Source organism: Pan paniscus, chromosome 13 (assembly GCF_029289425.2).
Source record: "Pan paniscus chromosome 13, NHGRI_mPanPan1-v2.0_pri, whole genome shotgun sequence".
Lineage (NCBI taxonomy): Eukaryota > Metazoa > Chordata > Mammalia > Primates > Hominidae > Pan > Pan paniscus.
Genome location: NC_073262.2, coordinates 22102147 through 22126969, shown reverse-complemented (window position 1 = coordinate 22126969; position 24823 = coordinate 22102147). Strand labels below are relative to the sequence as shown.

General features: G+C 37.0%; 1 protein-coding gene across 5 annotated transcripts in view; it reads right to left on the bottom strand.

The window, feature by feature from the left end:
* The window catches only part of EPB41L5 (erythrocyte membrane protein band 4.1 like 5), a 169409-nt gene that overhangs the window by 53986 nt on the left and 90600 nt on the right, over window positions 1-24823 (bottom strand). The window contains exon 17 of one of the 5 annotated variants that reach the window (XM_008972501.3): window positions 20591-21645. The exons of the other annotated variants lie outside the window; for them this stretch is intronic. Coding sequence (XP_008970749.1) covers window positions 21465-21645 — 181 coding nt within the window. The 3' untranslated portion in view covers window positions 20591-21464. Of the gene's footprint in view, window positions 1-20590; window positions 21646-24823 lie in introns of those variants that run through there. 5 annotated transcript variants of the gene reach the window in all.

Sequence of the window (24823 nt, the reverse complement as noted above, 5' to 3'; positions counted from 1 at the left end):
GTGAGCCTTAGAGCACCACATCAGGCCATAAAAGAAATGACAAAAAAATCCCGAAAGGCATTCCATGAGAGAAGTCAAAGGACTAAAAAGAACTGTGACTCTTCTCCTTCCTTCCCCAGGAGAATGGGGCATTGTAAAATCACATCAGGTAAATGGAGGCTCTAAAAGAACCTGTGAAAGTGGAGAGAGGCATCTTACTCTGTGGTGGGGGATTACTGAGCCACAGAAACTACCAGGCATATGTCAGGTGTGGGTGGCACAGGGAGTGTTCTTAGGAAAATTCAACATATGAATCTGCACATTTGGGAGCATATGTAAATATATTTCCCATGAGCTAAGTGCCTCCCTTAGCAATGAGAGGTCCAAACTCAGTAAGTTGACTGGGGCCAACTTTACCAATGGAGGGAAAAGGCCGGCAGTTGGACAAGCGGTGTTTCCACTGTTTGGCAGGGCAAGAATGCATAGACTCCCTAGAGGACGAGTTTGGAACAAGCTGCACAACAAAATGCATAATTACAGAAACAGATAATAACACACTGAAAAAATACATGAGTCTATGCTGACAACAAATTATTTCTTTTGATGGTGGGAGAAAAAAGGAAAGTTGTTCTTTACATAAGAAAACCAACTTCTCTCTATAGAAGAAATGACAGAATTAGAACATCACCATATTACAAATATCAAGTTAATAATGGATACTGGCAAAAATTATCAATGAATGCTAAAACTACAGGGTAAAAGACTGTTAGGGAATAAGAAATCCATTCGGTCTTAAAAGGACACTCCACAGATTACACAGGAAAAAGTACTTTTACAAAGAACTCTGGTGATATCACCTTAACAAAACACTAGTAAAAATGTTGAACCTCAATCTCATCACGAAAAAACAATCACACAAATCTAAGTTGAGAGGCATTCTACAAAAGAACTGGTGTAGACTCCTTTTAAAAAAAGTCAAACATTGTGAAAGGTAAAAATAGGCTGGGGGAACCGTTCATGATTAAACAAACATGAAAAATGAACTGAAATCTTTATTATATGCTGGATCAGGAGGAAAAACAGCTATACAAGGTATTGAAACATTTGGGAAAATCTTAATAGGTACTGTATATTAGGTAACAGTACCATACCAGTGTTAAAATTTCAGAGTATAACATAAAAAAACATATCTTTGATTTTTGGAGATTCATGCAAAAGTACAGAGGAATGAAGTAACATCATGTCTGCATTGGGATTCTCATTAGCCAGCCAAGAAAATGAAATAAATGCGAGCAAATATGGTAACATATTAAGTTGGTGAATCTAGTGGAAGGGCATATGGTTATTCACCCACCATTCATTCAACTTTTCTGTAGGTCTGAAGTTTTCCAAAATAAAAAGTTGAGAGGAATAAAAGAATGCACGTACTTCCCCTGGGCCAAGTGTTAAGTCCAACTTTAAGCCCAATCAATGAAACTCCAAAATGTACCAAGATCAGATGATCTAAATAGTAAAAGGGTACTTGTGGGCAGGAGCTGAGCCAGAAATGAGGGGAGTGAAGAACGGTTTCGGAAGAGGTGAAATATGAAGTATATTGCCTGTGTTGGGGAAGTGACTGGTTCTATGATGGCCTCTGAGAAAACACACTAATGAGAGGCACGAAAGAGCAAGCATTTGCACATACGCCATCACTGGATTACCAAAGAACCAACCAAGTAAGTCTTCGCCCCCTTTCCTCTTCTTTATTCTTCATCCCTCAATGTGAGCACCACAAGAATAAGGGGAGAAAGTAAAGACTAAAAGAACAAACAGGCCAGGTGCAGTGGCTCACGCCTGTAATCCAGGCACTTTGGGAGGACGAGGTGGGAGGATTGCTGGAGTCCAGGACTTTGAGACCAGCCTGGGCAACATGGCAAAACCCCATCTCTACTGAAAACAAAAAAATTAGCGGGGCATGGTGGCACACGCCTGTAGTCCCAGCTACTCAGGAGGCTGAGATGGTAGAATCACCTGAACTCAGGAGGTGGAGGCTGCAGTGAGGCGAGATTGTGCCACTACACTCTAGCCTGGGCAACAGGAGTGAGACCCTGTATCAAAAAAAAAAAAAAAAAAAAGGGACGAACACTCCCCATCCCCATTCACCACTGCACCACTGTACATTTTGAGAATGCGGAAAGGGGAAATTGTTAAATTAGAAGTGGACTTTTTGTAATTTAAAGTATGTTTCAATGATTACAAGTAAGATGGTTCTTATATCTATAAATGATGAGCTAGAAATGGGGAAAAGTTGACTTTATATGGATCAATACAGTAATTAAGAGACAAGTCAAGTGGGATATTCAGCCCTTTCTAAAAACAAGTGATGAACTCCTAGTAATGAAGTGTGGCTCAAGCGAGGGGGCACGTGAAGGGCTGAGAGTGAAAACAGGCACCAGGGTCAAAAATCCAGCACTGGGGAAAATGAAAACCAAAACACCTCATGTGAGGAGGCAGTGAACAACAGTCAGATGCACTACTTGAAACCAAGGGACCAGGTTTTCTAGACAGGAACAGAGGCTGAAAAAGTTCTATTTACAAGTTTAGAGTTTTAAAGTTTCAAGTGAAAAAAACACAAAACTTTGTCTGCAATGAAGGGAAGAATTAGAAATATCTGTGCAACCAACAATCAGACCACCATATCCTGGGCTCAAGGACTGCTGAGCCCAAAATCACCTTAAGCTGATAAGCAACTTCAGCAAAGTCTCAGGATACAAAAATCAATGTGTAAAAATCACAAGCATTCCTATAAACCAATAACAGACAGAGAGCCAAATCATGAGTGAACTCCCATTCACAATTGCTTCAAAGAGAATAAAATACCTGGGAATACAACTTACAAGGCATGTGAAGGACCTCTTCAAGGAGAACTACAAACAACTGCTCAGAAATAAAAGAGGACACAAACAACTGGAAGAACATTCCATGCTCACGGATAGGAAGAATCAATATTGTGAAAATGGCCATATTGCCCAAGGTAATTTATAGATTCAATGCCATCCCCATCAAGCTAACAATGACTTTCTACACAGAATTGGAAAAAACTACTTTAAAGTTCATATGGAACCAAAAAAGAGCCCACATTGCCAAGACAATCCTAAGCAAAAAGAACAAAGCTGGAGGCATCACGCTACCTGACTTCAAACTATATTACAAGGCTACAGTAACCAAAACAGCATGGTACTGGTACCAAAACAGATACATAGACCAATGGAACAGAACAGAGGCCTCAGAAATAACACCACACATCTACAACCATCTGATCTTTGACAAACCTGACAAAAACAAGAAATGGGGAAAGGATTCCCTATTTAATAAATGGTGCTGGGAAAACTGGCTAGCCATATGTAGAAAGCTGAAACTGGATCCCTTCCTTACACCTTATACAAAAATTAATTTATGATGGATTAAAGACTTAAATGTTAGACCTAAAACCATAAAAACCGTAGAAGAAAACCTAGGCAATACCATTCAGGATATAGGCATGGGCAAGGACTTCATGACTAAAACACCAAAAGCAATGGCAACAAAAGCCAAAATTGACAAATGTGACCTAATTAAACAAAAGAGCTTCTGCATGGCAAAAGAAACTACCATCAGAGTGAACAGGCAACCTACAGAATGGGAGAACATTTTTGCAATCTACCCATCTGACAAAGGGCTAATATCCAGAATCTACAAAGAATGCAAACAAATTTACAAGAAAAAAACAACCCCATCAAAAAGTGGGCAAAGGACATGAACAGACACTTCTCAAAAGAAGACATTTATGCAGCCAACAGACACATGAAAAAATGCTCATCATCACTGGCCATCAGAGGAATGCAAATCAAAACCACAATGAGATCCCATCTCACACCAGTTAGAATGGCAATCATTAAAACGTCAGGAAACAACAGATGCTGGAGAGGATGTGGAGAAATAGGAACACTTTTACACTGTTGGTAGGAGTGTAAATTAGCTCAACCATTGTGGCGATTCCTCAAAGATCTAGAACTAGAAATACCATTTGACCCAGAGATCCCATTACTGGGTATATGCCCAAAGGATTATAAATCATGCTGCTATAAAGACACATGTATATTGTGGCACTAATCGCAATAGCAAAGACTTGGAACCAACCCAAATGTCCATCAATGATAGACTGGATTAAGAAAAGGTGGCACATATACACCATGGAATACTATGCGGCCATAAAAAAGGATGAGTTCATGTCCTCTGCAGGGAGATGGATGAAGCTGGAAACCATCATTCTCAGCAAACTATCACAAGGACAGAAAACCAAACAGTGCATGTTCTCACTCATAGGTGGGAACTGATGGACACAAGGCAGGGAACATCACACACTGGGGCCTGTCGGGAGGGGGAGTGGGGGAGGGATAGCATTAGGAGAAATACCTAATGTAAATGACGTGTTGATGGGTGCAGCAAACCAACATGGCACATGTATACCTACGTATCAAACCTGCATGTTGTGCACATGTGCCCTAGAACTTAAAGTATAATAAAAAATATATAAATTTTGGAGGGAAAGGGTGCAGCACAAACTTTCAGACCATAGTAGAGTCCCTTCAATGGCTTTACCATCTCAATTGGACAGATGTTTTAGATGGAGTTTTGCTCTTATTGCCCAGGCTAGAGTGCAGTGGCACCATCTTGGCTCACTGCGGCCTCTGCCTCCTGGGTTTGGGCGATTCTCCTGCCTTATCCTCACCAGTGGCTGGGATTGCAAGTGCCGGCCACCACTCCCAGGTAATTTTTTGTATTTTTAGTGGAGACGGGGTTTCGCCATGTTGGCCGGGCTGGTCTCGAGCTCCTGACTTCAGGTGAGTTGCCCGCCTCGGCCTCCCAGGGTGCTGGGATTGCAGGCATGAGCCACTGCACCTGGCCTAAAATAATTTTAATTGAAGGAGCAATAAGAAGCAGCAGCTGGAACAGTTTCTTTCCCATCTCACTTGCAGTTTTTCAAAACTTACAGTTCTCAATCCCCTCATTATTTTAATCTTTAACCCCAAACAATACCATATGAAGACCTTTATGGGTTTTTTTGAGCTTCCAGGTGTAACAGCCTAGATGGTCACCTTCTTTCTTTCTTTATACTAATTTTATTAATGAGAGGTTTTTTTTAAAAAAGCATCTGTTTACATGTCTACGTTCACATCAATTGTGATTAGAATTAAACAATCCTAGGGTGTATGTTCCATTTTAGCAAACTTTTGGTAACTGCTTCTACTTGCCCACAGCTTTTTTTTCTTCTTGTTCTTTTTTTTTTTTTTTTGAGATTGAGTGTCACTCTGTCACCCAGGCTGGAGTGCAGTGGCGCTATCTGAGCTCACTGCAACCTCTGCCTCCTGAGTTCAAGCGATTCTCCTGTCTCAGCCTCCCATGTAGCCGGGACTACAGCCACGTGCCACTACGCCTGGTTAGTTTTATTTATATTTTCTGTAGAGATGGGGTTTCACCATGTTGGCCAGGCTGGTCTCGAACTGCTGACTTCAGGTGATCTACCCACCTCAGCCTCCCAAAGTGCTGGGATTACAGGTGTGAGCCACTGGAACCACCACCCTGTCACATATTTTTATCATATCCATCTCAGACAATTGAAGTTTTTCTTTTCCTCAAAAATCCAAGATGAGAGGTTATAATAAATACAGTGGAGCATATTTATTTGTATTCTAAACTGGTCAAATAGTCATGTAGATGGAATCTTAGAGGAAAAATTATGAAAGATTTTAAAATTAAAAATGCTTACTCATCTAGCATACTCTACTGAGTTTTCTTAGCTTTTTATTGTCTTTGAGCTTAATATAATTTATTATGTAAATTATATTGAGCTGAAAATCATGCAAGTGCTTTTGCCCACAAAAATGCAAATTAATTGTCTCAAATAGACATGTATTTGATTATGCTAATTGTGGATGTTGACTTGTTTCCATCTCTTTGTAAATTCATTGCAGGTTTTTCTGATCGCCTACATTTATGTATGTTTTTAAATTCTCCTTTGGATAGGTTACACCATCTTGCTGATTCTCTCTTTAATTAACTAAATAAATCTTTGGCATGTGTTTAAAAAAAAAAGAAAGAAATGGAGAAAGGACTCCGTATTTCATAAATAGTGCTGGGATAACTGCCTAGCTATAGGCAGAAAACTGAAACTGGACCCCTTCCTTATACCATATACAAAAATTGACTCAGGATGGATTAAAGACTCAAATGTAAAACCGAAAACTATAAAAACCCTAGAAGAAAATCTAGGCAATACCATTCAGGACAGAGGCATGGGCAAAGATTTCATGATGAAAATGCCAAAAGCAACTGCAACAAAAGCAAAAATTGACAAATGGGACCTAATTAAACTAAAGAGCTTCTGTACAGCAAAAACAAAAAACAAAAACAAAGACAAACAAAAAAAAACTGTCAGCAGAATGAACAGACAACTTACAGAATGGGAGAAGATTTTTGCAATATATCCATCTGACAAAGGTAATATCCAGAGGCTACAAGGAACTTAAACAAATTTACAAGAAAAAAAAACACATTAAAAAGTGGGCAAAGGACATGAAGAGACACTTTTCAAAAGACATACATGCGGCCAACAAACATTAAAAAAAATCTCAACATCACTGATCATTAGAGAAATGCAAATCAAAACCACAATGAGATACCATCTCACACCATGGAGAAAGGCTATTATTAAAAAGTCAAAAAACAACAGATGCTGGTGAGGTTGTGGAGAAAAATGAATGTTTTACACTGTTGGTGGGAATGTAAATTAGTTCAACCACTGTGGAAGACAGTGTGGCAATTCCTCAAAGACCTAGAGGCAGAAATACCATTTGACCCACTGATCCCATTACTGGGCATATACCCAAAAGAATATCTTTCTATTGTAGAAATACATGCACGCATATGTCCATCACAGCACTATGCACCTAAGACATGGAATCAATCTAAATGCCCATAAATGACAGACTGGATAAAGAAAATGTTGCACATTTACACCATGGAATACTATGCAGTCATAAAAAGGAATGAGATCATGTCCTTTGCAGGGACATGGATAGAACTGGAAGCCATTAAACTAATGTAGGAACAGAAAACCAAACACGATCTCACTTATAAGTGGGAGCTGAATGATGTAAACACACGGACACAAGGGAGGGGGAACAACACACACTGGGGCCTGTCAGGGGTGTGGGGGAGGGAAAGCATCAGGAAGAATAGCTAATGGATGCTGGCTTAATGCCCAGGTGATGGTATGATCTGTGCAGCAAAACACCATGGCACACATTTACCTATATAAACAAACCTGCACATTCTGCACAGGTACCCCTGAGCTTAAAATAAAAGTTAAAGAAAAAATAAATAAATAAATAAATTTAGGTCTGAGACGGGGGTACAATTTTATTCTTTTCTATGTGGACATACAGTTGCCTCAGCACCATGATGAATTTCTTGAAAAGTGGGGTTGACATAATTGGAAAGCCATCTGGAAAATAACAAAATTAGATTTCATTACTCCTATCTTAAACCAAGTTTCAAAATGGATCTGAGATTCAAATGTAAGAAAATTAACCCATACAGTGCTGGAGGCAAGGATAGCTGAATTCCTCTAAAATGTAGCAGTGAGGAAAACTCTATTAAATTCCAGAAACTATTAAAGAAAAAATGGATCAATCTGCTTATATAAAAACTTTTAAAACTTTTGCATAGAAAAATACTAAAAGTAAAAAGTGAAAAACTGAAAATATATTTTTGCAGCTTAAATACACAGAGTTAATATCCCAATTATTCATAAAAAAAGCTTCTTAAAAGTAGAGAAGAAAAAGGCCAACAGCCTTGTTTAAAAATGGGGAGGGGGCAGGGGGAGAGGAACAAGCAATTTATGGAAAAAATGCAAATGGCTCTTAAACATACAAATATGCTACTGAGAGGGATTTAAATGAAAACTACGTGGAACATATTCATCATGAATCTTGATTATGGTGTTGGTTTCACGGGTGTGTGTCCAAACTCAAAACACTTTAAAGATGCACTTTATTGCATCAAGTGTACCTCGATAAAGCTCTAGGGAAAAAAAAACACACTTAGATACCATATATTGTTTTTCAGATTGGCAAAAATCCCAGTCTTTCTTGATCCTTTGTCGGTGAGGCTATGAGAGGTATGAGCACTCTCATACTCTGCTGGTCAAATGTAGAATCCTCAATGAAGGAGAGTCAGGCAATATCTAGAAAAATTAAAATTCATCTACGACCAAATACATACCATAATCACACTGAGGAGGAAAGGGAACTAATCCAAGTAAATTTGAAGTGCAATACTTCAACTATATACTCTGTCTAAAAAGGAGAACCATGAAGAAATACTAAACGTCACTTAGATTTGTTGTTGACAGTGGCATGGGTATAGCAATTCTGAAACTGTTTAGCACAGATTAACCAAATAAAAGCCAGGTTTCTCGCAGGGAAGAAGGGAGATAGGAATAAGGCATTGGGGAAGGCAATGAACCCTGGCAACTCACTTGGGAGTTAGAGTGTTGGCATGAATTTGGATTAAGAGACCAGAAGAACTTCTAAAGAAGTGGTAATTTCTATTTCTTAACCTGAAGAAAGATACTCAAACTGGAACTGTATGTTTTATAAACTTTTCTCTATATAATATATTTATTTCACAATAAATTTTTTAAATTCAGGGCAAATGAAAAATATTTTCAAGGGTAACATCCAAGATGTTTTTATTATTTTCTAGTAGAAGCTTTAAATGGAAAAATCCTTTTGGATTTTTATATTACGCAAATTCCCAGTTGGTACTGTTTTCACAAACACACTAGTCTATTTTGACATTCATTCTTTTTTTCAGTAGTAGCATAAAGACTTACTACATTTAGGTAGATGTAGTGGCTCATGCCTATAATCCCAACACTTTGGGAGGTTGAGGTGGGAGGATCACTTGAGCTCAGGAGTTCAAGACTAGCCTGAGCAACATAGGAGACTGTATCTCTACAAAAAATAAAAAAAATAAAAAAATTAGCCAGGTGTGGTAGCATGTGCCTATAGTCCCAGCTACTTGGGAGGCTGAAGTGAGATTACTTGAGCCTGGGAGATTGAGGCTGCAGTGAGCCATGATCAAACCACTGCACTCCAGACTGGAAGAGACAGCAAGACCCTATCTCAAAAAACAAAACGCCATTCATCATTACTTTTAAGAAAATTTTCCTTCTTTTGGCAAGAAACATTATTTTCATGTTTAAGTTTCCAGTATAAGGCTTTTCCTAATCTTCCTAAATTTGAGGTTAAGAACCAGACTGGTGCAGAAGACTCAATTACCTCCTTCAATCACATAGGAAAAGGAAAGCGCACTGCAGAATCATTGTGAAAGCTGGATGAAATGATGAGAATACTGGAAAAATGTTTTTTCTAAATTTTAAATCTATGTTGATGGGCATACAATGCACAGAGACATATTCTGTAAGAGAAAAACAGCACAAAGTGGGAGACAAAGCTCTACAGAAGCAAAGTTTACATGTACTACTGACATTAAATTGGTATTTAATGTCCAAATAATCCAAACTAGATTGTTTTAAATTAAAATGTTAATTGTAGGCTGGGCAGTATGGCTCATACCTGTAATCCCAGCACTTTGGGAGGCTGAGGCGGGCAGGTCACTTGAGGCCAGAAGTTCAAGACCAGCATGACCAACATGGCAAAACCCTGTCTCTACTAAAAATACAAAAAATTAGCTGAGTGTGGTGGTGCATTCCTATAATTCCAGCTACTTAGGAGGATGAGGTATGAGAATCGCCTGAACCTGGGAGGCAGAGATCGTGCCACTGCACTCCAGCCTGGGTGACGGTGCAAGACTCTTGTCTCGAAAAATAACATAACGTAACGTAACGTAACATAACACAACATAACATATCACATAACATCAGATCACAACATAACATAAAATGTTAATTGTAATCCCCAGGGTAACCATTAAGAAAACAATGTTTTAAAATAGAGAGGGCCAGGCACCGTGGCTCATGTCTGTAATTCCAGCACTTTGGGAGGCCGAGGCGGGCGGATCACAAGGTCAGGAGTTCGAGACCAGCCTGACCAACGTGGTGAAACCCCGTCTCTACTAAAAATAAAAAAATAAAAATTAGCCAGGCATGGTGGTGGACACCTGTAATCCCAGCTACTCAGGAGGCTGAGGCAGGAGGTGGAGGTTGCAGTGAGCCGAGATCGTGCCACTGCACTCCAGGCTGGGTGACAGAGTGAGACTCCGTCTCAAAAAACAAATAAATAAAATAGTAAGAGAAAGAAAAAAGAACTGAAATGGTACACCAGAACATACCTACTTAACACAAAAGGCAGTAATGGAAGAAGTGAGAAACAAAAGAAGACATGACATACAGAAACAAATGAAACAGCATAAGTCCTTCCTTATCAGTAAGTACACTGAATGTAAATGTTAAACTGTCCAATTAAAAGACAGAGATTGGCAAAATGAATTTAAAAACATGATCCAACTGTATGCTGTCTAGAAGGGATACACTTCAGATTCTAACACACAAAAAGACTGAAATAAAAAGGAAAAAATATACCATCCAAACACTAACGAAAAAAGGGATGAAGTGGCTATACTAACATCAAGCAAAAGAAACTGTAAGATAAAAATTGCTGCTAAAGACAAAGAAGGACATTTTACAATGACAAAAGGAAAATCATCAAGAAAATATTACAATTATAAACATACATGTAACTAAAACCAGAGTACCCAAACACATAAAGCTAAATCAGAAGTTTAGAGATAGACAACAATAGTTCTTTCACTTTATGAGCAGAAAAACTAGATAAGTTTATCTTCTGATCAATAAATACACAGAAGATGAACAGTATCATAAACCAAAGACTGAACAGGCATACACAGAATGCTCCACTAACAGAATATACATTCATCTCAAGTACAAACGGAACATTCTCCAAAACCGACCATACTGCACAGAATAAAAAAATTTTCAAAAGTATGTATCTGCTAATGGACTTATATCTTAAATATATAAAGAACTCTCACAATTCAATAATAAAAGGACAAATAACCAGATTTTTTAAATGGGCAAAGAATGAAATGCAGGTGCTCTTCAACTGATGATGGGGTTATATCCTGATAATGTAAATTGAAAATGCACTTAATACAGCAAACCTACAGAGCATTATAGCTTACCCGAGCCTACATTAACTGTGCTCGGAACACTTACATTAGCCTGCAGTTTGACAAAATCATCTAACACAAAGCCTATTTTTAAACAAAGTGTTCAATATCTTATGTACCACATATTACAGCCCAGGAAAAGATCAAAATTCAAATTTCAACATTATGTCAAAATTACAACAGTTTCACACCATCATAAGTTGAAAACTCTTAAGTCAAGCCATTAAGTTGGAAACTGTCTGTAGATACTTCTCTAAAGAAGATAAGCAAAAAGTCAATAAGCAGATCAAAATATACCAACATCATCCAGCTCCACAATACACTACTTCGCAACTAGGATGCCTATAATAAAAAAGACAGGCAATAGTAAGTGTTGGTGAAGATGTGGAAAAACTGGAACCCACATGGTGTGGCCACTCTGAAAAACAATTTGGCAGTTCCTCAACATGTTAAAAATAGAGTTACTATATGACCCAATAATTTCACTCCTATGGATATAACCATGACAACTGAGAACACATGTTCATACAAAACCTACACCTGAATGTTCATAGCATGATTCACAAAAAGCAGAAATTCAAATATCTATCAACTGACAATGGATAAATAAAACACTGGGCATCATACAAGGGAATATTATTAAGCCATTAAAAGGAATCAAGTACTAACACATGCTAAAACAGATGACCTTGAAAACACCATACCAAGTGAAAGTCAGACACAAAAGAACACCCACTGTATGATTCTACTTTTAGGAAATTTCCAGAATGGGCAAATCTATAGAAACACAAAGTAAATTAGTGTTTGCCAGGGGCTAGTAGGAAGGAATAATTGATAGTAACTGCTAATAGGAAAGAGGTTTCTTTTGGGGATAAAAATGCTATGGAATTAAATAGTGGTGATGGTTGTACACCTTTGTGAATAAACTAAACCCACTGAATTATACACTTAAATTTTTTTAAACATAGTTACACATAATATTATTAATCTGTGGCTTTGGTAATGTCTTAGTTCATATCCATCTCTCAAGAATGTATAAAGAAATATGTAAAGACATTCTTTCTTCTACCTATTTCCTTACTTTTCATGGACACTTGCCTGTGTAAACTGAAGCAGTTTTTCTTGTCTCCTTCCATACTTTGGAGTAATTTATTGTTAAAGTTGTGAATGATAGCTAAGAAAAGCAATGTTACCCTCACCCCCATTCTCTGAAAGCCTGTTTATCTATAGTTAGGTTCTTGCATGTGTGTGTGCACTTACTAATATATACATGATTTGGTTGCTTTCACAAAAAATGGGAACAAACCTCAGACACTTAAGTTTTAAACTCAACAGTGTCACTGATATCCTCTAGTAAAAGTACATGAAAACTGACCTGATTCTTTAACAATTACATAGAATGGAGGCAGCATATTTTTATAATACAATCCAGTCTTCCACCAATTGGAATTCATTCTTCACACTGCCCCCTAAAATAGAATTATTACATTCCTTTTTACTCTCTACAATCTGGACCCCAACAACCTTTACAGAGTTATGGAGGCAGGACAGTAGCCAAGGCTGGGTTCTAGGACTAAGCTGTCTTGAGTTTGAAGCCCAGCCTCATTTTTCTGTGCCTTCATTTCTTCACTAGCCTGAATACCTTATAGATCCTCATAAGGATTAAATGAGGATGCTTTGCTAGAGTGAATACTTACTGCTGCACCTCCAGAACAATGTCTGGCACAGAAGCACTCAAGTATTAGCTATTATTATCACTATACCTTCCCATAAATTCTATACTCTTTACTCAAACCTGATTCATCATTCCTGGACTACACCTTGCACTTAGCTACTTTAGAATTTTCTTTTCCTATAGGTCCCTGAGCCCGTAATGACTTATCCATTCAAAGCTCCTTTCTGTTTCACTGGAAACCTGATGCAAATGCCAAGAAGCCTTCTTAACTTCAACCACTTCTACTCTTCTTGCTTGCTGGATTTAGCACTTTATCAGTTCTTTGTAAAACTGTTTATCTCCACCGTTTGAGTATAAATTTCTTGAAGCCAAGAACAGTATTTTGACTATTTCTGCATCACCAGCTGTGCCAAGACATGCTTGGTATTCATTCATTCAATCAAATAATATATATGGAGTGTCTGAGGATACAGAAGGAAACAAAATAAATGCTCTCCCTTAACGGAGCGTACATTCTGTTGAAAAACAGATACTCTGACTTACCCAATAGGGTTATGTCCTGAGAAACCCATCGTAAGTCAAAAATGCACTTAATACTCTCATAAACCCATCATAAAGTTGAAAAACCCTAAGAATCATCATAAGGGACTATCTGTACAGAGAGGACAAACGAACACATACTAAGATGAAAGGAGTGAGAGAAAATAAAGCAGGGTAAGGCGGACAGGAAATAAAAAGAAGACTGGGCAGGGGGCGGGGAACATGATTATTTCAGAGTGGTCAGGAAAGGCTTCTCCAATAAGAAACCTGATGGTGCTGGAATGAACCATAAGGGACTGAAGGGTAGAATACTCAGGAAGCAGTAAAAGTACAAAGACCCTGAGAGAACATGCTTGGTATGTTTGAGCAAGTATAAGAAGACGAGCCTTTGGATGTAAGCAAGGTCAGGATTGATAGAAGATAAAGGGAGGAAAAAGCATGTTTCTATCAATGTGAGGATCTGAGGTTTTACTCTGAGACAAGGACACTGGCAGGTGTAAGCAGAGAAATGACATGATCTGCTGTTATCACTACAGCTGCTGAAAGGAGTACCAGACAGTAGAGGAGCAAGGGTAATGGCAAGGAGGCCAGGTAAGAGGGCAGGGCTGACAACAAATGGAAACAGGATGGGAGCAGTAAAGATGGTAACAAGCAGTAGACCTGGATACATTTTGAAGACAGAACTGACAGAATTTACTGATTCTGAAAGAAATCTGGAGTGTGAGACAAAGAGGAGTCAAGATGACTATAAGGTGCTCTGGTCTAAGTCAGTGCTTCTCAAACTTCAGTATGCATCAGAATCTCCAGGAGGGCATGTGAAACAGATTGCTGGACCTCACTTCCAGTGTTTCTGATTCAGTAGGTCTAAAGCAGAGCCCAAGACACGCTTAGCAACACGAAAAAGAGAACTGCCACTTACGAAGCTACAAAAACCACAAAGATGGGAAAAACGGCAGGGGTCAGGAGATATATTTGTCCAATTTTGAACATATTAAATTCGGGATGCCCAATATCACTTCTGCAGTATTTTCTCCCAAATCCGTGGCCTCAAACTAATCATGTGAAAATACCACACAAACCCAAATCAAGGAACATTCCACAAGGCATCTGGCCAACCATGAAAAACATGGAATGGCTGTCACAGGCTGAAGGGGACATGGGATCTCGGGTCAGATCCTGGAAAATTTGTGGAAAGACTAGTGAAACCTGAGTAAGGTCCAGTTTAGTTTGTGGTATTGTACCAATGTTAATTTCTTAGGTTTTGTGAAACAAACAAAATCTAAGAAATTAACATTGGTACAAGTTATGGAATGTATGTGGAGTGTTAACAACAGGGGGCCAGGAGCGGTGGCTCACACCTGTAATCCCAGCACTTTGGGAGGCCAAGGCGGGCAGATCAGGATCATTTGAGGCCAGGGGTTCGAGACCAGCCTGGCCAACATGGTGAAGCCCCGTTTCTACTAAAAAATACAAAAATTAGCTGGGCATGGTGGCGCACTCCTGTAGTCCCAGCTACTCCGGAAGCTGAGGCTGGAGAATTGCTGAAACCCAGGAGGCAGAGGCTGCAGTAAGCAGAGATTGCATCATTGCACTCCAGCCTCGGCAACAGAGTGAAACTTGGTCTCAAAAAAAAAAAAAAAAAAAAAAAAAAAAAAAAATAGGGGAAGGTAGGGCAGGAGGGTGTGGGAATTTCTGTACTATCCCTGAAACTGTTCTGTAAGCTGAACATTACCTCAAAATAAAGAATATTTAAAATGAGATGCCTATATTAGATGCCTAAGTAGAGATGTCAGATAGGCAGTTGGATATGTAAGTGTGGAAATTTAGAAGTCCAGGGTGAAGATATAAACTGAGAAATTGCCAGTGTGTATAGACAGCATTTAAAACCGTAATGCTGGATGATATTACAAAGGGAATAAATTGTTACAGGAAAGTTCCTTAAACAGAGTTTAGGGGTTGGAGAGATAAGTAGGCATTAGCAAAGGGGATTAAAAACAATGGCTTGTTAGAAGACAATGGCGTGTTAGAAGGGAGGTTAGAAGACAATAAAAAATAGTGGCATCTCTAAGCTAGGTGATGACAATTTCATGAAGTGAGCGACTTCTGAATGCTAATTAAGCTGACTAAAAGATGGACTGTGGGATTAGAAATATGCAGGTCATTTGTGATCTAATAAAGCTATTTTGGTGGAGTAGTAGCATAACACTATTAACTCAAGGCAGAGCCTTCATATGGATTAAAACAATGCTCCTCTTAAAAGACACTTCCATCTCTTGCAAAATTGTCAAATACACTAATCTTTTTGGAACAAGACACTTAGTGCCATCTGCTGGAAAATCACTGTCATAAATTATGTGAACATCATTCTCCTAAATGTGGCACTCTTGTACAGTATGCAATCTGCACAATCATACCCAGTCCTTTGTGTCAGGGACAATGTTTGATTAGAATGGGTTCAAGAGATTAAGAGAAAGAAGAGATAGCAAGTATACACAATTCTTACAAAGCAAACAGTTTTGCTACCTGTGAAACAAAAAAATGGAGGAATTGCCAAAAGAGGTAGATTCAAGGGAGTTCTTTTTTAAATGATGTCAGCTATCTTAGGAAGTTTTTGTTCTGATGAGAATACTTCAGTAGAAAGGGAAAACTGATGCAGTAGAACAAAAGGGAGGATTGCTCAAATGATGGTCTTGAGTAACTTGAGGTGAGGATCTAAATGACTAGTGAGGACCTGGGCCTTAGAGTATGGATGGTTCACCTAGAGTAACAGCAGGGAAAGCAAGGAACAAATTCCCAAATGCAGGTAAGTTCACTGATAAAATGGTGGGAGTACAGAGAAGACCTCTTCTGATTGCTTATGTTTTCAATAAAGTCGGAAGCGCGGTCGTCAGCTGAGAACAGAGCAGGAAGGGAGGAAGTGGTTTGTAAGAGGAGGAAAAGTCAGCCCAGCACTGTAGGAGAACAAATAGATTAAGGAAATGTAATATGGTATCAGGGAGCACTGAAGGCTCACTTGAGCTTGGTGGTCAAAATTTAAAGACCATTCAAAAATTTTGTGTGTATTTCACATTCACCATCTATATGCAGAGTATACAGAGTTGGATTTAACCAGATGCATACAACAGGAAGAGGGTCAAGAAATTCAAGGGTATGTGGAAAGGCATAATTATAAGTGGCTGTGTATAAAGAAGACCCAATGAGGTACTCTGGTAGGTGTCCAACAAATAAGATGAATCAAAAAAAGAGATATCAATACAAGACTCCTGAAATCTTTCACTGCAACAAATGCCCCAGGCCTCCTTACCAAATGTGGATGACTCAGACTGATATTCAATGCCTTTACTACTCAAATATTTTAATGTTATTACTCCAATATGATTGTGAAATTTCAAAGTGATAACCTGGATATTCCAGAGAACCCAATCTTCCCAGGTCTTTCTAATTATCCAAGAGTTTTGCTGATGATGTCCCCAAAAAGATTTAATGCGAGTTATTAAACACAGGTCTTATCTCCAAACTTCTACAGTTTATAATTAAATAATTCCTGAAGCTATTGGTGGGGCTACAAATACAGTTTTGTAATAAGAAACTCTTCTCTGTTAGTGGGTATAAATTCCAATGGTATTTTGCATTCTCTAATGTTTTCCACAATTTATCTGAATACTCCTCTAACTAGTTCCACAAGGTAAATCAAGCCAGCAATCATCTTCCTATTATCATAACCTTTTATTTTTCATTTTTTAACTCTACCCCTAATAATTTAAAATATTTTGCATTTATTATTATCAATGATTAGTCATGTCTGTAGATGTGAGCTTTATTAAGGAATCTGCAATTTCTTACAAATCTTAATCATACACTGGATCTCAATTCTTTATTAAAAGTAGTTAAAAACAAAACAAATGAAACTTCCTTCAACAACAAAAAATGAGCTACAGCTGTCAAACCTGTTTTTATGAGGAGGTACATTATTACACCATTAAGGAAGTCTTCAGTCACAATCCTTGGAAAACACTGTTCTCTGAATCAGATATCTCTTTTCCATGCCAATATAAACACAATGCTGGCCAGCTGTCAGGAACAAAATGTAAAATGTTCACTCAAGCACCACCACCTAGAACTGAGGCCACAGCTTGTAACACAGAAGCTTAGGTAATTATCTAATAATAATAAAATTGTGAGAACAATTCCTTCAGGAAGAACAGGAACAATTGTTTTTCTACTTCAGTATAAAAATAACAATAAAAAAGCCGAAGTTATTTTCCTTTCACCAATTTCTTTTAAAATTTTCTCTTCTCTTCACTCATTCTTTTAACAAAGACACTATGTATTTCCCTTCTCACCAGCCCGAAGTGCTCAAAGCAACTAAAGTGCATTACTACATTAGCAATTGTCGAGAATTGATGAAAGAAATGAAGTTCCTTGACATATTTTACACTGAAAGTGACATGCTTCATGTCCTAATTTCTACACCACCAAGGTTAACGTTAATGGAACAAGATTCCATTCTCACAATGTTTTCATGTGACTAAAGTAAAAAATTTTATGAACAGAGGATGAGAAATTTTTATGTTCTGCAAAAGGGGGTTAGAGGAAGACTACCATATCTAAATCCACATGATTCATAATATCTAGAAAGGATCTGACAAACCACATTTTATACATGGGGGTAGGGGAAGAGGCCGGCATGGAGAAGGAAGGAGAGAAAGCTGTTTCCCCACCACAGAATTATCTCCAAATCCTAGCCCTTATGTAAAAGCATCTCACATACAAGCATTCACAACAATCCTGGAATGCAAGATATAACTGATGATGTGGTATAATACATATTAAAATTCAGGAAGGAAGAATGTGGTGGGAAAGAGATAAAATGTTATTGAGACAAGATGATTTTGTTTTAGCAAATCCATAAGTCCTAATACCAACCATAAAAAATAGTAACTGTAATATTTTCAAACCAATATTTAAAGACTAACACTAAAATAACAGCCTCTCAAAGCAATGAACTATGGTTTAGAAATGAAGAGTGTGCCCTGACCAAAGACAGTACCATGGCTCAAACAACTATAGCTCCCACCACTGGGGCACAATGCACTAATAGGGGACAACCACCTTCAAACTTGTTCAGTTTACATTGGTAAATAAAAAGATCCAACCCGGCGATGTACCTTTTGAACAGTGAACAACGAAAAGAAATTTTTTAAAAAAAGATCCAACCAAGTGTTATAAATAACATTTTTTGGCCAACACTTTAAATAAACTCCCCTCTCCAAAAAAAAAAAGATGATTTGAATTATACTGGTATTACAATATTAGTGTTTGTATACTAGGTGCTTTTCAAAACAGACATATTATACACATAGTAGGACAAATAAAATTTATTTTTCTCTGTAAATTCATTTAAAAGTATATTATCTATGATTATCCTATCAAGGTCAGAAATGTTAGATCTTACTCCAAGATAGGTAAACGCCTTTGAAATGCAACAAAAAGAGACGATGATCTTATGAGCTCATTTATGTTCATGCGTGAAAGTGTGAAGGTCACTAGCTTGGCTGTGTTTCTACAAGTTTCCTTGGCTGTAAAAACAGTCAAAATATAACCAAACTAAATCAAGATGTTAAATTAATTATGTTAAATAAAATTAGCCAAAGCACTGTAAATTAAATGACATAATACTTAAGTTCTGTACTGATGACACCCTTTGATCAAAAGGATGGTGACCCAATAAGGTGCTTCTGGAGGTTATTACTTCTGTAATTCCGAATTTATCATCACTGACTCTTTAGGCATAATAAAATGTAGAGTGTAAATAGGTTGGTGACAATTTATTTAATTTAGGTTGAGCTACTTATAAATACCTGATAGCTCTGGAAACAACATATATATCCATCTTGCAAATATCAGTAAAAAGAACAAGTATTTGCAATATTTGATATGAAATTCTGAAGCATATGGGAACTTCTATAAAATAGACAAGTTTAATTTTACTACCATCCAGCCTTAGCCCTTTACTTTCCTCACCCCTATCGCTGCCTCCTTCCCTAACACCCCTCCAATCCAGTCTCTCTCATCAGGAATTCGCAAATCAATTCTTTACAATAAGGTTTTCAACAAAAGAAAAATCATGATGTGAATCTTCCCTTGAATGTAACAGTACTGATTAACTCAAATTATAAATACAGAAATGGCCACTTTCAATATGAACTGAAGATCTTACTCTTCAATTACAATCTGCTAAGATATATATGGGGCATTATATGAGCATGTCCTGCAGATTAAGAATAATTTTAAAGTGAGTGAAGTCAAATCTTACAACTTCATTGTGCCTCTTTGGTTTTTACTATAGAAACAGTACTATTTTTAATGATATACATACCCATGAAATCTTTTCTTGAATGGCACAACCCAGAGCTTCTGTGCTTAAAATGTTATAATCCAAATTCCTCTCTTTTAAGAAAAAAAATCAGCCATGACAATACTTAGCAATTATCATCTGAGCTATGTGAAGTCTAAAACAACTATAAGGGCCATACATTAGTGGCCATTTTTAAGCTTGCTAAACGATGATGGGCTTAAAGAGGTGGGAGCCGGGCTATTTAAGATACAGATCTATTTATATTTAGAGGATGTGCTAAATACTTTGAGTGGCCATCCTCTTACACATAATTATACTGAACTCAGATTGAAACCTGCCTACAAATTTCATTCTTTAAATATTAGTCAGTTCTGCTTATTTAGGTCTTCTATGGACAAACTGCAACCAACCATTCAGTATTAAACCAATAGCCCAGTATTAAGCCCTCTGAAACCTTAATCTTTGTCTGGCAGGAAGGATTTGAGATATAAAACCAACCTCTACGTGAGCAAGATGCATTAAATGAGTTCAGCTGTTTATAATGAAGCTTCATTATCTTGAAGCATTATAAATTCTTTGAAATATAAAATATCTATAAATTTCTATGTAGTTTAAAAATTTGATAATTTTTCTAAAATATAAAAGAAAACTAAAAAAAGACAGAAGAAATGCTTCCCTTAACATGTTTTCCTATCAGAAATGGACTTTTTTCCAGCTAATTCACTTCTATTAATTAAACAAAGGAGCTTGAAATTCTAAAGTTTAAAAAGGATCAAAAATAGTAATACGATCTAAAAATCATATGGTTTTGGCTTCAGAATTTTATTTTAAAGGTTATACAGGATCAGATTATGAGACTGTTGCAAACCTGGGTAATCTGTCAGGTGTATGAGATGAAAGAGAAAAGCCAGTAAAATGAAAAGACAAAGTAAATATGTTTTTCATTTTATATAACCATTCAGTAGTAATGTAACCATTCAGTTAACCACTGGTTAACTGTTATGTTAACTGAATGTTAATCAGTTAACCATTCAAAACTAACCATTCAGATTTCTCTATACATGAGCAACATTATTAATGTGATCTCTAAATCTTTTGGTAAGTTAAAATATTTGTGTTTATTAAAAAGTAAAAGTGTTTGTAATTAAAAATTACATTAATTAAAATCTTAGGCACTTAAATTAAGGTATGTGTCACTTTAGACATATTAAAATAGTGTATAAGAACAAGTTTTTAATAAATATCTCAAAAGGCTGATATATTATGCCTAGACATGCTTCCACTGTGTTTTTAGTGTGTCTGATTCTTTTAACCTCGATCTCTTTGGATGGCATGTGGTGGGGGAATAATGGGCACCTTGTTCACAAACACAAACCTTCTCCTGAGATACAGTCTGGTGATGTGTGAACATACTAAGATCTGAAAACTCTTCCAAACCACAATGGTATACACACTCTTTTCAACACAAACATTTGTCATTATCATTGATGGTATATGGCTTCCTCGATTCCTTGTCCCTTTCATGGAAGAATTCAATTACAAACAGCACTAAACAACTAGTGACTCACTGTAAATTCTCCCAAATACTCCTAATGTGATTAATCCTTTATAAACAACAGATAATGTATACCATCAACTTGCATGACAAAGAGTCCCAAAGCCTAAGAGGCTCAACACTCATATCTCAGTCATGGCTGTATGGCCAGGAAAATGAACATCATGACGGATTCCTGCATTCTTCACATTGTGCTCATGAACAAAGTCAGTGTAGTTTCTATGTGCGGTCTGGGGTGGGGGCAAGGCCCTTGTGTTCCACTGGTTTCCACCTCGTTGACAGCAGTCGCTGGTAGCAGAGAGCCTGGATGGTTGGGGAGTGGGAGGGGAGCACAGTTAGTCAATAGGAATAGGAGAAAATGGATGTGTAAGAGACAATAAAGGGGAAAGGTAATGTGACTAGCATGCACCGCTGCTATGAGTAGTTACCAACATCTACTCCATGCAATGATAACATTCAAGAATAACAAAGTGGGGGAAATCCACAAAGTTACATGTAATGAAAAATACCAATATGGAAATACATGTAAGTAATCTGAGTCAGCTAAGTGAATTAAAGAAGAAATTTCTCAGAAAGCGCCACTCTGTATCTGTCCCTGATGTTGTTACTAATATTAAAAGCAGAAATGTTGTTAGGGGTTTTAATCAGAAGAAAAAAATATTCATAATCTACTTAACTTCAAATATTTGAAAAAAGAACTCTACATAAGGACAAAAGCATATATGGAAAAGGAAAACTGTGAAAATTCTTCCTCAAATTATGGGATTTCACAGAACTGAAATCCAGGAAACAAAATTCAGAAAGAGCACTAAAAATAAAAAATCTACCTTCAGAGGCCATGTAATTTTACATCAATGTTCCCAATTAGCAATAGAAAATCACTGCTCCTTATATAATCAAAGTTCACAAGACCTCAAAATGAAATTCAACAGGTACAGATAATGTGATGAGATGATACACCCTCTCCAAGAAGTAGTTTAGTAAGCATATTAGCCACCTTTTATCACAGTGCTATAGAAAAGGCCTATAGAATTCTAAGAGTGAAACATGCATACATGCAGTTCTTGGTTAGAACTGATCAGAGTCCTCCAGTAGAAAGAAAGCAAATCAAAGTCTTGTGACATGGCAGAAAGGGCAGCATATATTTAAAATAACTACAAAGGAAAATGCCACCCCAAATATAAAATATGTGCAAAAATACATTTTTAATAAGTGTTATCTTTCTAACTCAACCAAAACATTAATCTTCACCTTTATCCCTTAGGGAAACTGAAAATAAATTAACTAAAATAATTTTTCAAAACAAAATTGGAAGGCTTTTTTAATAACAAAATCATCTTTCTTTTAACTGAAATACAATTTGTTCATCAGACCTGGCTCACAAAAATCACAACCCTCAAGTTATGGTCTCTAAAAATTTAGAAAACTAAATTAGGTTTATGTTCTCCCCTACCAATGCAAGGTTTTCTAAACACTATTCAGTTTTGTTTCTGTTGTTGCTTACAAATGATTTATGGGTTTACAATACATGAATTGTTTCTCAAAAAGTGAAATTTTAAATACTTGATTATTCTAAGCCACTGATATGCCAAATCATTTGCTCTAATAATAGTGTCATTTAAAAGATACCAGCAAAAAAATGCTGAAGACTTGAACAGGGAGTAGGTTTAGATTAAACTGGTTGCAAGTTATCTGCAAGCAATAGAATGGTCCATTATTCTGCCCAATTGTTCAAACATAGGAAGCATTTCCAAATTTTAACCATTTATCACTTTCTAAAGGAGGACGGCTTTATATTCTTTTGAAAGCATTAACAAGAATCAAAGCATGCAGAAAAAAGAATGAAATGCAGAACACATATGAAATTAAGGCGGGAGAGTCCATTATCTCCAAAACATGCCAGCTCTATATTCAGTTCCATGCCCTTGTTGACCTACACTGAGGCTTATTATGTTATAAAGAGCACCACTTTACTCTATTTCAGCAAAGGAGGTCTCAGCACAACCACATAAAGAAAGGAGAACACACAGCTCCAAATTTTTCATTTTCCTTAAAATTTAATAAATTCAATGCTCTTTCTAAAGGATGCATCAAAGAAACCAAGTAGTACCTAACAAATCAAATCAAACAGGTTTAAATATGTACCTATTCATATGGAAAAACTCAAAGATTCAGTGTCGTAATATAGTATCCCAACTAATCAGACCCTCACTCCATATTAACGTAATAGGCAAAGACACTTCTTTTATAGCTGAAGTCTCAGTACTATTTTTCCTTGCAAACAGAACTTGGTGGTAACATCAATGAGATAAAACATAACTGCTTACAGGAGCTGTGTTTTCCATAAGAAATTGAAGAAACTTTCTAAAAATGACTTTCAAAAATAAATTTGACATTTATAAGCCTCGCTCTTTTCACTTTTAAGTGTGTCCCCAGATGCACACAAATATACACAAAGTATCATCACCACACACCCATGTAGAAAGAAAATAAAAAGGAGAAAATGGGGCCAGGGGAGAAGGGAACTCAATCTTATAAACTAATCACAAGTTATTTGGAACTGAAATAAAAATACGCCCAAATATCAAGAGCAAGGCACCCTGCAGTTAGTTAAGCCAAAATAACAGTGAAAAATAATTACATAGCAAAGACTGAAAACAATCACCAACCACTGTTGACCCACCACCATGAAGGAAGAACTGGCTGCACAGAAAGCTGACCAAAACCTTGAGATCACCACAGAAATGCATTAGATTTCAGGTACTAAACAAACTAAGAGCAAGAGAAAAAGAGAAAAATCCTATGAATTATCAAAATTCATTTCACAAACAGACAAATAACTTGAACAGGTGATACACCCAACATGACCACTGAATCAAATAATCCCCAAGGAGCCCCCACCAAGCCACATATATTTATTTGGGAAAGGATAAACTCAAGTGATTAACTCCAATAAGACACAAAGTATCCATATTTGTATATTTACTATTAATCTAAAAAAAGAACCTGGAAGTCTAAATAATTAAAGTATCTTTTTCCTGTCATCAGATTCTCTCTCAGTCTCCTTAGGGTATCTAATGCTTTATCAGATTTTAATCATGTTTTGCTTCTGACTTTACCCTTCGTCTTTAATGAGAAAAACACATTCAAAGTAGCATCATGTTGTGTGGAATAACACGTAGTGGATATACTTTCCTTACGGACCTGGGAAAATATTCTACTGTCTTTTTCAGCAGAGAATCATCCACCACCACCACATCAAGCTAATAAGGGCAGATTTATTTTAAATGTATTAATGTTTTGTTTCAAATAAATAATAAGTAAGGACAGCTGTCTGATGGTCTTCATTTAGACAACTGCACTCCCTTTATCACCAACATCCTTATTTTCCCCATCTCAGTATGATTATTTAATAATATGCTTTCCAGCTCACAAATATGAATAATTTGCTTTCAATCATATTTAAAGTACTTTAAGATTA